At 36.8% G+C, this 15,488-nt stretch overlaps 2 protein-coding genes across 14 annotated transcripts in view; one reads left to right on the top strand and one right to left on the bottom strand.

Moving 5' to 3' along the window:
• LOC132061356 (serine/threonine-protein kinase STY13-like) overlaps positions 1 to 5,132 on the top strand; it is a 7,088-nt gene extending 1,956 nt beyond the window's left edge. Inside the window, exons 2-6 of the mRNA XM_059454191.1 lie at positions 1,441 to 1,547; positions 3,114 to 3,397; positions 3,754 to 3,928; positions 4,533 to 4,667; positions 4,763 to 5,132. Coding sequence (XP_059310174.1) covers positions 1,441 to 1,547; positions 3,114 to 3,397; positions 3,754 to 3,928; positions 4,533 to 4,667; positions 4,763 to 4,957 — 896 coding nt within the window. The 3' untranslated portion in view covers positions 4,958 to 5,132. The remainder of the gene's footprint in view (positions 1 to 1,440; positions 1,548 to 3,113; positions 3,398 to 3,753; positions 3,929 to 4,532; positions 4,668 to 4,762) is intronic.
• A 230-nt stretch (positions 5,133 to 5,362) lies between these two features.
• LOC132059752 (ubiquitin-like-specific protease 1D) overlaps positions 5,363 to 15,488 on the bottom strand; it is a 33,287-nt gene continuing 23,161 nt past the window's right edge. For 11 of the 13 annotated variants that reach the window (XM_059452519.1, XM_059452512.1, XM_059452510.1 and 8 more), the window contains 4 exons: positions 8,200 to 8,322; positions 7,009 to 7,120; positions 6,335 to 6,442; positions 5,363 to 6,243 (listed from right to left, as the gene is read on the bottom strand). In XM_059452519.1, coding sequence (XP_059308502.1) covers positions 6,145 to 6,243; positions 6,335 to 6,442; positions 7,009 to 7,120; positions 8,200 to 8,322 — 442 coding nt within the window. In that variant the 3' untranslated portion in view covers positions 5,363 to 6,144. The remainder of the gene's footprint in view (positions 6,244 to 6,334; positions 6,443 to 7,008; positions 7,121 to 8,199; positions 8,323 to 15,488) is intronic. The other 2 variants (XM_059452515.1, XM_059452513.1) reach the window with 1 other exon arrangement.

Genomic DNA, 15,488 nt, shown 5'->3' on the forward strand with positions numbered 1-15,488 from the left:
CATCCCTTTTAAATTTTATTTCTTACCTCGGGAGATTGATTAAAAGCAAGCTACCGTTCACTAACAAACGATTTCGCAGGTTTGTGGACATGCCGAGGATTTGCTTATGCTGTTCAAATGCTCAACCGTGAATTATCCAACATTTTTTCATCGTTTGAGCTGCTCTATTTGATCGTGGAAATATTTTCGACAGCCTCTTGGAATCATTATCAAGTCTCAACCTGCAGAGCTTTTCTACATGTTTAATGGTGGCAAACCGGAGCAAAATGAAATGCACAAGATGATAATTCATGTTATCCCGCTTATCATATGTTGGGTAATGTGGACAAATAGATTCTCTTGCGTATATGGAGATGTAGAAAAAATTCTACATTAGTGAGAATGCAACATGAAGCGATTTGGTATCTCAAAGCGAAGTGGACAAAGCATTCCAAAGTTCAAAACAGAGTTGCCTTGGCATTAACCGTGTGAAGTAGTGGAGAAGCTTAAACCAAGAGCAAATATTACACAAGCAATACGGAGCATGCCACCAATCGAAAATAAAAGTTAACAACATGGGAGCTACAACAATCATAGCGTCATGAAATTAGAATCGGGGAATAGCTAGAGATGGAATCGGAAGCATGATTTTTGCCTTTGCAATCCCAATTCAAGGTATCAGTCATAACATGATAGAAGCTATGGCAATCAGATATCTTGCTCAATGGATCAAAAACAATGGCTACGGACAAAGCTATATAGAGTACCGATTATTGATGATTGTGGAAATGTTAACAAACGGACATTATCTAACAATCTTACTATAAAGGATATCATTGAGGAAACTATGGATATAGGGATCAAATGGAGATTACTTTCAAACATTGCTACGAGAGAGGTAACCAAACTCAATTTTCTCAAGCTAAATTCGCATCATCTAAGCGAGAATCCATCATCGAGTCATAACCTTCGACGGATGCCAAGAGGGCCTTGTGCTTACTACTTAGGACAAGAGTCAAATGCCTAGCATGAGGATAAGATATGACAAAGCTAATTATTTTGTGAGTTAAAGTGTATAGGTCTAATGTATATTAGAAATGTATAGCTAACTAGTTTTAACATTCTCCTTTTGCTAGATTGCCTTGCAAATGCTGTGTTCAATATCGAAGATATGGTCCCAAAAAAAAAAAAAAAAAAAAACCCTAATAGATTCCAATAATATTCTCTCTTTGTTTTACTATTTTTTGTATATGTTCTCCTAGGCTACAGAAACAATATATGAAATTATGCAGCCAAATTGAAAGAGCAATCATCAAACTAATTAAGTAATAAGCTTTGTCCTCAATTAGTTCATCTTGATGTTCCACTAAAAACCCTAAAATTGGTTTTTTTCCTATACAATTGTTTCCTCTAATTTCAGTTGGAAGAATTTACTGACATTTTAATTTTCGAATCATGCAGTTAAAATACTTGATATGAGCAATGAAAAGAGAAGGGCTGTAGTAACAAAGGCTTTCACGCAAGAAGTTTCTATATGGTACAAGCTAGATCACCTAAACATCGCAAAGGTATATGTTACTCAAATTTCTTTGACTCCTATATTTCTTCATTTGTATTTTATTTTCTCTTATATAATTTTATTTGGTAACCTGCTTTATTTTCCAGGTCACTAATTTTACTTAATATGAATGGTTTACCTATAGTTTGATAGAAAATAGGCATATATACGCAGCGGAAGCAAACATCCAAGATCATATTCTTACATGTAAACTAGACAAACATAATCAAATATGAGATTGTAACACTAACCTTTTGAAGTCAAGTGCACAAGTCTTCAATAGCGTCCTTGCTCTCCAGGTCTACGATCTTCTACTGTGTATCCTGAACTTCTATGAACGTAATACTTGAGTGGTAAGTATTCGGCTAAAGAGCAATAATGTCACTTAGGGTTTTATGGCTTTCTTTATATACACACATTTTAGGGTAAACCCTAGCCAAAAACGTGTAGCTCTTTCCTAACCCACCAAGAATATTATTTTTTCTTTTATTTTCCTTGTTCTCGAATATTCGAGCACACGGGGACCACAGATTTAATAACGAGGCTTCCTATTGTGGTATTAATTCGGAATGTGAATGAATTAATCCTACCACAATAAATTACAATTTATTCCACTAGAAAACTGTAATTGCACTCCTCTGTTTAATTTCGAAATCATTCATTAAAAACTTATTTAACTCCCCATGTTAAGATTACAGACACCAATCAAATAAATTAAATTACTGACAATTTAACTCATCGACTAATTTAATCCTTTATACTTCCGCTTAACTTATTTCATGTGACGGATACAAAATCCACCTGCAGGGTTTTCACATGAAAACTTATAAGCATCCATAAAGGAGTATCATCAATCTCAAGGTCGAGACATGAATTCTATCAACTAATTGTTATTTCACAAAATGCACTTTGCCATTATCCAATTTACCGAATACATTAACTCGCAGTTGAGTCGTACCTTTTAATAAATCAAAACAATGAACGAAGCACATTGATCATAACAATCATATCAAAATTAAGAGTATAAGAACATTTAATGAGCTAGAGAGGTAGTTTTATATATTCAAAGACAAAACACTTATCTCTGCTTGGTCCGTCCAATACACACAAAAATGTACTAGCAAAGAAGTTGGAACATAACCATTCCCATAATCAAGATAGATTATATTTTAATCTTATGCTACAATCATCAAGATACTTTGCCCGGTTTCATCTTTGATTGTGAACATTAACTTTATAACTTATAAGAAACAATTTAATCTTCCACGCATTTATAGCTAAAACTCCATACACTAAATCGTCTACTATATAAGTAAAGGGCACACATGAACAAATGATCTATTTAAATTAAGACTTTATTGAATTGAATTGAATAAATAAACAATTGTTCCAAAAGAAATAAGAAATAATACTATAATCAAACCGCATGGTTAATAGTATATCCTAACATAGTTATCTTTTAGTTAACTGATATACTGTAAAAACAAAATTACATAGTCAGTCATCTATAGGAAAGTTTATATATAGTATTCTGTTGGATGCATTACCTAACAAATGTCAAACCCTTTTTCTTCAGATAATCGGAGCTTCGAAGAGGTTGCCCGAAGTGAAACCCAAATTTACAAGTGGTAAACGTTGGACAGAAAAATGGATTGAGCTGACTAATCGCTTGATGACCCCGTGGAATTCTGATGCGACAAATCATTCATTGAGAAAACAATCATTTGGTTATGCTGAAGGATATTGCATCGTGGTTGAATATGTCTCTGGAGGCACTCTTACATCACATCTCTTAAAACACAGTATCAAAAGTTTGCCATTGAAGTCTGTAATTCAACTAGCATTAGATGTTGCAAGAGGGTAAGTAACACTATCCATATCTTGATTTCTATTTCGGTATATAATACTCCCTCCGTTCGAATTTATTTGACGACACTCGAATTTCGAGACTCAAATAAATTAAGTTTTAACCACAATTTTTTCATATGTCTTTTAAATATTTTGAATTATTAATTATTGTAACTTATAATACTTTTTCCTTAGTCTCCAAATATGTAAATATAATTTGAAACGCTAAAAGATTATTTGTCCAAATGAAAGGTCAAAATTAAGAAGTTTGAATCTCGAAAATCGAAAAGTATCACATAAATCGGGACAAGAGTATTAACATTATGAACTTCGTTCCCAACCTCATGTTCTCTTTATCCATTTGCGAGGTTGAGTTACCTTCACTCTAAGAAAATTGTTCATAGAGATGTCAAGACTGGGAATCTACTTGTGGACAAGGAAGGAAGAGTGAAAATAATAGACTTTGGAATTTCTCGAGTTGAGGCTTCATGTCCTATTGACATGACTGCTCAAACTGGCACCGTGGGATACATGGCTCCTGAGGTATGTTATCATGCATTTTTCTCTATTTTTTTCCTTAGTCAGTCAAAAGATAATAAACTAACGTGATTATCCCTATCTCCAGTCCATACTATTTATTTTTTAATATTTTTGCATCCCTTAAGAAATATATTTAGAGACGTTCAAAATAATGAATCGACGTCGACTATAACCCCTAGCCTTCCAAGCTAACGATGCGGGTTCGATTCCCGCTACCCGCTCTCTATCTATTTATTCTAAATATTTTAATCTTTTCATTAAATCAAATTTAGTTTATTAGTATTAGTACATCATTGAATATACAATTCCAAAAATTTATCCTTAATTATAAGAATATCTATATAAACATCTCACTTAATTACCATTTCACTAATTGATGCAGTAAGTGTGAATTTGAAAACAAAAGTAATAAATCTTTTTGTTTTTCTAAAATATTAAATAGTTTAAAATAAATTGAAACCGTTAAAACCATAAATAATATGGACCGGTGATAGCTTTACTATGTTATTTTTTTCCAAATTCTATCTACAAAAAGGGAAAAAAAAAATTCTCTGTTTACAAATGATATTATTCTGATTGTTCTTGATTTTCTTTTGTATGTATGCAGGTTCTTGCTGGTCTACCGTATGATCATAAATGTGACATCTATAGTTTTGGAATTTGCTTGTGGGAGATATACTGTTGTTCAATTGCGTATCCTAGCCAAATTTCTCTTTCTCAGACATCTCCAACAATCTACAAGGCATGTTTTCAATTTTCAAGTTATATCCATGGTTTTCCATGCCACAACTAACTATAAAATAATAGCAACTACTAATTTAATTCTTCAAATTGTAGAGTCTAAGGCCAGAAATACCAAACTCTTGCCCAAGTACACTTGCCAATATAATGAAGCAATGTTGGAATGCAAACCCAAAAAAGAGGCCAGAAATGCAGGAAGCGGTGCTGATGTTGGAAGCAATCGACTCATCTGAAGTTGCACTAAATGGTTGTATTTGCTTGACAAGATCAAAGGATCATAATGTAAAATAGATTGGCTTTGGTCAGTGAAGCTTGTATATATGTTTAGGACCATTCTTTTAATTTTTTGTAGAAATCATTCTTTTTGGCTTCTTGGCTTGCAAATAACATGTGCCCAGGAGCTAAAGCTTTACCTTTTGGACACATTTTAAATGGGAATCTGATAATGTTCAACCCGGCATGTAATGGACTAGTGTCTATAGTCTTGCTTGCCTGCATGTGTGCAGTGGCTCGATTATTACTGCTCATCTCTAATACACTTATTTCGGAATGATTGGTTTACTCAAATCCTTTCATTATCATTACATCAGCAAAAAAGCTCTTCTTTAAAAAGTAAAGTTCTATTAGATAATCAAAACTGGTTTTAAGCTATCTCTGTCGGTAAATAAAAGAATTCAAGTACTGTTCTTGCAAAGGTCAGATAAACCAGATTTCTTTTCTTCTATAAATAATTCCTGAGGTGAAAACAAAGAGCCACAGAAGTGATATGAAAAAAGACTGGATCCGCAAGATTCTAACTAAATTGGCTCGTTTGATAAATTATCAAGTGAGAAGATGAAGCAGTAAAAATTGCTTGCATGATCCAAAAGTAGGTGAAAATGTGTTGCTTCATTCAGCTGAAGCTTTGACGTTACGTTTGCTTCATTCAATGCAAAATTTACATGTGAAACTGTTTTTAGCAGAAGGAAAACTGCCACAAGTGGAGGGGACAATATTGGTGATACACGAGACCTTCCATCTTTGAAATGTACATTACATTGCCGCGGCTTCTGGTTTTAAGGGTTACTCGCTTCAGCAGATGTGACATATTCACTGACCCAAATCTTCTGCTTTTTCCCCTTAGTGGATGTTCAATTAAGATTTCTGTACAATGTATATGTTGACCGGGGAAGTCTAGTGTATTTCTCCTTCCCATCGGATGGCCAATATCAGTTCTCCCAAATCTTCTGCCTGTTTATGGATGGATGTTCAATTTCTCCTTCCCAGATTTTGGTGAGTAACCTCGCTTTACAGTGGGGATACATAGAGCAGTTCCATTATCTCTAATGAACAAAGGTGTGTGACTGACAGTATCCAACTTGCTACCCACAGCAGGCATTTCATGAGCTTTGGTGATTTCCTTGTCTATGCTAAAAACCTATAGGCGGAATGCTTTAAGCAGGAGCAGTTACTTGTGTACAGTAGCGATCCCAAAAATATCAATCCTCACTCGCATTCTTGAATTCTATCTTGAGTATGCAGCGGATTTTCATCCTCAAACAAGAGGCTTCTTCAGGTTTGAACCACCTTCGTCCAAACTGACAATAGGATTAGTTTAAAATAAGGACTGATGCAATTATGCAAGAACCAAAAAATTGGAGAAAGCTATACGTAAAACATAGGTTATACCATCGCGAAATCCTTCTTTTTAAGCCTTCCGTGAACTTGTTCAATGAAACGCTCCATAAAGAAAAGAACAAAGAGACCGCAGTCATACTCATTTCTTTGTTGTGGGACCTGTTACCAAAAAAGTGCAAGAAAAGCGGTTGCCATGAGCTTGCAGACATAGTCATGAAATATGTATAAATTTGCTTCTATAGGTTTCATAAAGTTCTCAAAATGGAATACCCAGAACTGAGCCGATGTTTTCGACTCTCTCCCCCAGGTTGACGATAAGTTTTATTAGGATATCCTTTTTAACCAAGAAAAACACAGAAAAGAGAGGGAAACAAAGGAAAAACTAAACCCGTGTAGTAAGAATTTAGAATTTTAAGACAACCTAAACCCATAAAACAAAAGATTTTTATCAAAATAAACAACCACCATTGATATTTTTCACTGCAGTAGAGAAACCACTCCTTTTCACACAATCTGCAAATGGTATATACATCAAATATAGCTTAAAAGAATTATCCACAAACTCCAAACCATGCCCCAGGTCATGAGAAAATGATTTCCAAAAACAAAAGCACACATCCTATATGATACAAAACCAAACTGACGTATCACAAGGTATTTGAACAGACAAGAAATTCTAGTATGAAAAGAATTCCACAGAGTTGCTTCATGCAATAAAAGAATACCGGAATGATGTTTTCATTTATTCTTCGTGGAAGATTTTCCCATATTTTGTCTGAAATAGGAAGAGCTGGCACTTCCCCTTGTCTTAAGAATTTCCATTCTTGTACCAAAAATCTGCAGGAAAGAATCTCCAGGTTTAAGAAGCTTCCAGTTCAAAATGTTATCGTACCGCAAGTTAAAAGAGAAAATTGGTTATAATAGAGTAAACTCTCCCAAGATCTTAATATTCAGATTGTGAAGCTACAACGTTGGTCAATCGGAACAGCCTCTCTATCTCCCAAGGTAGGGGGTAAAGTCTGCGTATACTCTATCCTCCCAGGACCCCACTTGTGGGATTACACTGGGTATGTTGTTGCTGAAGCCACAACATTATAAAATGACCAAAGAGCCTCAATAGAAAACATCCAAACAATATATAGATATCCAAGGTACGAAAATCTGAAAGAACGACCAGACTTCTCAACCCTGCCAATCTCTCACTCCAACAAGGCAAAAGTTAGTAAGCAATAATGACTTTTCAGTCGCCTACGGGCATTCCTGATCTCAACAGCAAACTATTTTCTCCCTTTGGCATATTGAATGGAAATGAATTAGCACGGACGTAGCCGTGCGAGAATTACCATCTGGTATTGGTATCTTTCCCACCAAACCTCCCAACTGTCACTAATTTCCCCATGCACTTTGACCAGCCTGATAAAGTTCCATTTCTGTCCAGCACAAGAATGATGACAGTAAACTAAGTAAAATAAAAGATCAAATTGCAGCTTGTCAATGTTGATTGGAGAAAGAAAAGGGGAAAAATAAGATTTGAGCTAAAGCCAACAAAGATGGAAAAGCTCATAAGACTTCTAATAAAATTGTATGCCCCTTTAGTTCTAAAGCTGTTACAATTCATGCTTTAATAAATTATTTGTTCCTATATTCAAGCATATCATAAACAAGATCAATATAGCACAAGAAGTTTCAAATAGTCAAGTTATAGCTTATACAACGCCAACGTTCAGAAATAATGTCAAAATGGTACTGGCATAAGCAGTATAATCATGACAATAGTTACGGCAAATCAGAAACAAGAAGAAGTAGCTGCAGTCGTTAACTATAACAACGCTGAATCAAGACTACAGTTTACAAGAAGTAAATTCCGTAGCATGGATATCACATTATTTTACAGCTAATGACAGAGTGCAACTTACTTTCTTATGGTAGCGAAAAGGGACTCGCTGGAATGGAGCCCTAATGAATCCAAGTGAAGTAAAATTGGTCCCAGTTGGTCTTCTTTATCTGGTATGCAAATTATAACCAAGCTCCAATGAAGACTACAAAGGAGAAGAACCAACACAAGGACATCAATAGCAGCTAAGTAAAAATAGTGTGAGAGGACAAAGAGCTATCTTGAATGCACCTAAACCGATAAAATATTAATTTGGAGCAAAGTCAATGAACCCCTCTGCCAACTACCAACAGGAAGGATCTCTAAGTTTCTTTTTATTATTATTATTTCATTTTGAGAAAAAATAAAGATTCTTAGTGAACAAAAGATAGAAACATTAAATAAATCTCCAGAATTTACCACTTGTATGGAGTTTTCTTTCCATCGTCAATAAACCTATTATACCTCATCAAAAAAGTAGTTTCCTAATTACCTTACAAAAATTCAGTAGTTTGTTGTATGCTGACACTCCTTTAAACTAGAGCGTTCAGGTTATATTTGAAATTTGCCATAATCGTCTCCGGTCTGAATCTAACCAAAACCCGACAGCAAAAAGAATGACATCGTCGAAAAACTCAGAAACAATTTTCTCCTTTTTGCAGAGGGGAGGGGGGGGGGGGGGGTGCGTGAGCAATGACTAGACATGTTCGCTAACAAGGACTACCGGCTGAACACCTTTAACATCCGCATCCTAGTGAGATAGACTCCAGCTTCTCTCTAGCACTTTTACAACTTCACCCATGATTAGCATTGATTTATTTGGACAACACACGAGGGACCCACCTGACCCACCAAATGAAATCGAGACACATCAGCCTCCCAACACCGACAAGGTGGTCAATGCTACTGTTTTTGAGCAAAATGTTACCGTTGCAGGGGAACAACCGTCGGAGGAGACAGAGGAAGTCGGCGGCGACCACAAATCTGAATCGGAAAACTCCCAATCTAAAACGGAATCGCAGGAAATCAATCCCACGGAGAGGGATAATTCTCAGATTCAATAACAGCCCAAATCCTTCCCCAAAATCTCTTCTAATTTCGATAAGGTTCAACACAAATCTGAGGAGCTAAACAAGGCAGAATCATCCAAAAAACAGTCCAATAGCCAAACTAACACCAATCAAAACCAGAACCCCCAAAATGCAAACCCCAATTCTAAAACCATCAATAAATCATCTACTTCAGATGTCTCCAAACCAACCTTTGCTGCTGCTGTTTATACCAATTTGGTCGAGGACAGCAAAAAGATCACTTCGGTGGAGGTTTCATACGGGACTCATTTAGGTAAGCCAGCGGTTTATTTGTCAGCGCAAGACTATTTTGTTAACCTTGCCGAGGATTGTAAATTCACTATAGTTGGAAAATTTCTGAGGGGTAAACCCTCCATGGAAGAAATCAGGAATACACTAGCTACCCAATACCACCTCAAAACCAAAGTCAAAGTCGCATACTATAATTATAATCATGTTTATCTGGACTTCGGTAATCAAGTGGACTACAACCACATAGCATTCAAAACTTTCTTGCACTTCGGTGACAAACCAATGAAAATCCTAAAGTGGTCGCCTGATTTTAAGCCTGAGGTAGAAACATCCATAGTTCCGGTTTGGATTCTCATTCATCAGCTACCTTGGCATCTTTTTAGATGGGATGTTGTGTCGAAACTCATTTCTCCAGTTGGAACTGCTGTAGCACCAAATCAAGCGACATATTCTAAATCTAGGGGGAATGTGGCAAAAATCAAGGTGGAAATTGACCTACTAAAACCGGAACTCAATGAGATTTGGTTGGGTTTCAAAAGGTTGGATGGGACTGATGATGGCAAATGGCTAAAGATTGAATATGAAGGGGCTCCTGGATATTGCACACATTGTAAACTACAAGGACATAACCTTGCAAAATGCAGATCTATCAAGAAACAAAAGGAGCAAGAGGAACAGATTGCAAATGAAGTTGAAATAAATGAGACAACTGATGAGGATGATGGTTTCACAACTGTGAATCGAAAAGGCAAGCCGAAGAAGACTAATCATCAGGCGAACAACCCCAAACAGGTTAAACAGACAACTGATAAACAACCAAAGAAGAATGAAAAGAATGAAAAATGGAAGGATAATCAAGAGCAAAATCAGGCCAGAAGCACAAACCAACAGATTGATAGGGGAAATGGCCATACTAATGCGAAACAAGCTAGAAACAAAGGAAAAGGCCAGGATAATCAAGAAGTACTTGGTACTATACCTAAAAATACCAAAGAGGATACTAGCAAGGTTGACAAGCGTGGTAACCAGAAGGAGAAAGAAAACAAGAAGACAACCCCAACCAACAAAGGGGCTAAACACATTCAGAAGCAGAACACCACTTCCCAAACCACTGAGCACAAAACCAAAGATCAAAAACCACAGAACCAACTACAAAGCAACAATGTTCCTTCAAAGAACAACAACATACACGAGGATCATGATCAGAAGAATTTTCAGCAGAAGCAGAAACCCAATAACATTACCACCCAAACTGATCAGGAAGTTCCAAGTGTCCAAGAAAAAAAAAGAGCTTGACAGTGACCACAAAACCAAACCTTACCATAGCCAAAAAGCAAACCCAGAACAAGCATCAGGGAATTAACCAAAATGAAACTCGAGGTATGGAAACAAAAAATCAACCTGAACTAAACCTTGCCACAACCAAGAAGCAGAACAAAAACAAACATCAGGGAAACATACAAAATGAGGATCGAGATACTGAAACAATAAATCAACCTGCAGGTGACTCCATCTCTGATGATGAGTTAGAATATGACCATCTTGGGGATGAATCGGATGAATCCAATTATGACTCAGCTTCTGACCCTGAGGACTTTGAAGGTGAAAAAGAAGAAGATGAAGATGAGGAATATGATAGTGATGTTGTGGCTGATACTCTCACCACTACTATAAATGGGCATGAGCTTCAAAGGAGTGATATTGACAAGGCATTTGGAGATATCACTGAGAAGATACACCTCACCCCTAGAGGAGATCAAACCAGTAAGGCCTTTGGAAAATCTTACACAAGGAAAGTAACCAACAAATGTCTTTGAGATCCTCAAGGACCAAAAAGACTTACTCAACCAGTTTTTAATGATTAAGTCCCTCTGTTGGAATATAAGAGGCATCACTTCAAATGGTGCCTTCGACAGACTTAAACAACTCAAAAGACAATATAATCTTGGCTTTATTGCTGTCCAAGAACCTTTTAGCAGAATGGATAAGCTTGAAAGATTTAGAAGAAGGATGGGCTTCCATTTCAGCTATGCAAACTCCTCCAATAAGATATGGCTCTTCTGTGAGGAGGAGTACAACTGCACTATTATTGTGGATCATGAGCAACACCTCACCTGCCAGATTAAGTATGATGATGTAGTTATCACAATTACCATTGTATATGCCAAATGTGATTTTCAACTTAGAGAGCATCTTTGGAATGAATTAAGGTCGATTTCCAGTAACCAGACAGGCCCTTGGATGGTGATGGGAGATTTCAATTGTATTCTGGATCCTAGTGAGAAGAGAGGCGGGATACAACATAACATGAAAGAAAGCTTGCCTCTACTTGAATGTATCTGTGACAGTGATCTCATTGATATGGGATATAGTGGTTCTACCTTCACCTGGTGCAATGGTTGGGCCCCCGACAAGAGAATCTGGAAGAGACTTGATAGGGTGCTTGCCAATCAAGAATGGATTGACCACTGTAATGGCACCACTATCACTCACCTAGTGAGAACTGGGTCTGACCATGCACCAATGCTTATCACTGCTTCCAACAATATAATTAACCCAAAGAAATATTTTAAATTCCTGAACCTGTGGACCAAAGAGGATACCTTCATGGATGTTGTGCAACAAGCTTGGCAAGAGGACTTTTCTGGATCGCCGATGTGGAAATTCCACTTGAAATTGAAGAATACTTGCAGTAAACTTTCTTGGTGGTCTAGAAACTGCTTGGGTGACATCTTTGAAAACACAAGGACCATGGAAAAGAAAGTGGCTGATTTAGAGAAGATATGCATTGTCAACACTAATGATGTCAACAGAATGCATCTCAATGAAGCTAATGCCTTACTTATCAGACACTACAAGAAAGAGGAAGAATTCTGGAAACAAAAGGCTGGAACTAAATGGATTGAGGAAGGTGACCTCAATACTAAGTTCTTCCACTCAGTGATCAAATCCAGAAGAAGGAGGCTCATGCTCAACAAAATCAAGAAGGAGGATGGGAGCTGGCTAGACAATCCAGATGAAATTATCGATGAAGCAGTTCAATTCTTTCAAAAACAGTTTACCAAAGAGAACACCTTGGAAGACAACAATGTTATGAATAAAATGTTATCACTGCTGAATTGCTTAAAAAATGTTTCGCTAAAGGCTTGCTTGAGGCACGCTTAAACCTTGAAGCTAGGTGAAACCGAGGTGACCATTTATTGTTTGTCGAAGCAGATTGATTGGACTTCATAGTGTCCCTTAATAGTCTTTTGCTGGAACTGGATAATCTAAGCATAGATAGAAGCAACCCTCAAGGAAGGCGCTTCGTCTCATTAGGTGACGCTAAAGTGCAAATACCAAGGTGCTAAGATAAGTGACTTATCACCCATGAGCTCTATTTTTAAGAGGGCGACACTATAAAATAGATACAGCTGCAAAGTGACCTACTAGTTTTAGAGGAAATATTACAAATTAATTTGTTAGTGATTAGAAATAAGAAATTAGAGATTTGTTTTAAAGAAAGTAGTCAGTGAACACTTAAAATTGTTTTTTTTTTTATTATCTACAGCAGCAATTCAAATTATTTTAACTTAATGGACATGATTATTTTTAAATAACAGTGGTGTCCAGGCCTGCTAATGTGCACCTCGACTAATTCCACGGGATACCTCCCACCAGCAACAGGTACCAAGTACTCTGTCCACCAACGCAAGGACAGATAGAACTACCTAGTGGTTTTAGACCTCATAGTTCTCAACTCACTTTATTGACCACTAGGCCACATCTTTGGGCACTTGACGGACATGATTTTTACATCATATAGTTTGCCTCATAGTAATTTTTAAATGCTTTCTCTAAAAATTCATTTGATTGCATCATATATATTTTTTTATTTTTTCTCCATTAGCGGCTTTCCTTGCAGCTCCCGATGCTAAATTACACTTTGACTCTTCTCTATGTGTTTTGCCTTTTACAGCTCTAGTCGAACCTAAACAGATACCTACCACGTGGGGCACACAGGAAAAACATGACATCAAAACAAAGACTTCAAGTCGTGTGTGTGGGCACACGAGGACTTCATAAACGAGATTTTCAGCATTGTGTTTTCTATTGACGTGATGAAGGTTATGATGTGGTCAAGTAATTTATTAACTGATGGGGCATGTGCATTTTTATCCAGAAAGCAAATGTACGATAACCTGAACAAGGCCGAAGAAATTAGAAATAGATGAGCAAAATGAGAAGGCAACAAAAATTTATTTAGCAGGTGGACAAGCTTTTTAATTTGAAACCAACAAGGATGGTATTCTGGCATATTTAAGGTGGTCAAAATTGGATGATGGAGAAGGTTACTCTGTCAAAGAAGGTTACCTGCTTCTGAGCTCCAACAAGGACCTGATTGACCAATGGCCTTGGAAGCTCATTTGGAAAACCAAATTACCACCTAAAGTCTCCTGTTTTTGCTGGGTCACTCTAAAAGGGGCTTGTTTGACTCTGGACAATCTCATGACTCTGGACAATCTCATGAAAAGGAAATTTCATCTCGCTAATAGATGTTTCATGTGCCATTGCACCTCTGAGTCCATTAACCACCTGTTCTTAGACTATCCAGTTGCTACAGATGTGTGGAATATGTTCCTCTCTTTGTTTGGTTTGCAATGGTCTATACCTTGCACTGTCAGGGAAGTTTTTGTCTGTTGGAGTTCTTGAAAAGTTGGGAAGGCCATCAGAAGAATCTGGTCTATGGTTCCTGCTTGCATCTTGTGGTGCTTATGGTTAGAAAGGAACCGAAGATGTTTTGATGGTACTGCAACTGCCAGCTCCAATCTCAAGGACAGATGCCTGACTACTCTTTTTAGCTGGGTTAACCTCACCCCTGCATATAACCCAGACTCTTTTTTGGATTTTATTAGCTCCTTAGTCTAATGATAGATTCTTGGATTTGTCAGCTCTTTAGACTTATGATAGGTTTTTTGTTATCTTTGTATGAGCTGGTATTTCCTCCTCTTTTGTAACTATCCATCCCCTTGATGCCTTTGTGATTATAAAACACTTACTTCATCAAAAACAAAAAATTGGATGATAGAGATGTTAAAACTTGGTAATTTTATTTATTTCCAAAAATGGATGGCTTGAGGCAACTTTAGCCACCAGTTACATCTACGCCTCAATCCCAAGATTTAGCCGAGAAATAATTAGTGCCCCCTAGGATCGTAGAGACTGCTACTATGTGAAGTAGTTACAGGGAGAGCCAATAAGTTGAGAATGCAAAGATATGAACATCCCATCTTTGTTATTTTCTAGGCATACACTTGCTTTATTTACAAGGATCACATATCCCACTAGTCATAAGACAACATTCATAAAGATACTACCTAATTTATGTTGCAACAATCAAATGTTTGCTCAGTCACTAAATATAGGTATAACTTATCAGAATTAAATAAGTGAATGGTACACGGCAATGAAGTATCAACCACTCAGAATGTAAGTCTATGGAATAACATTACGAACCACTGCAAAGCATTTCCAATTTGGTAATACCTTCTCCTTCATTACCGGTGATGACTATATCATCAACATAAACCACCAAATACATGCACAAATCTTGAGCAAAACAAAATGTTCAGTTTCAATGCGAAACATGCCAAATTCCTAATTTAACTGTGTTAAATTTTTTCGAACCGTGCTCAAGGTACTTCTTCAGACTAAAAAGTGATTGACGTAGTGTTTTACTAGACTCCCCCTGAGCATTGTTCCATGTATGCCTAGTTTTCGAGATCCCCATGAAGAAAGGCCTTTTTCATATCTAACAGATAAGAATTGCAATGACGAATAACAGTCAGAAAAAAGAGATGGACTAAAGCAATCTTGGCCATGGGAGAGAAGGCATCACCAATTCACCATAGTTGGTATGTATAACCTTGGCAGCAAATGGCGTGTTTAGCAGATCTAATGATAGACAAATTCATAGTGTATACCCATCGACAACCGATGGTAGATCAGGAGTGTAAAAATAGGCATCTAC

The sequence above is a fragment of the Lycium ferocissimum genome, chromosome 6 (genome assembly GCF_029784015.1).
Source record: "Lycium ferocissimum isolate CSIRO_LF1 chromosome 6, AGI_CSIRO_Lferr_CH_V1, whole genome shotgun sequence".
Taxonomy (NCBI): domain Eukaryota; kingdom Viridiplantae; phylum Streptophyta; class Magnoliopsida; order Solanales; family Solanaceae; genus Lycium; species Lycium ferocissimum.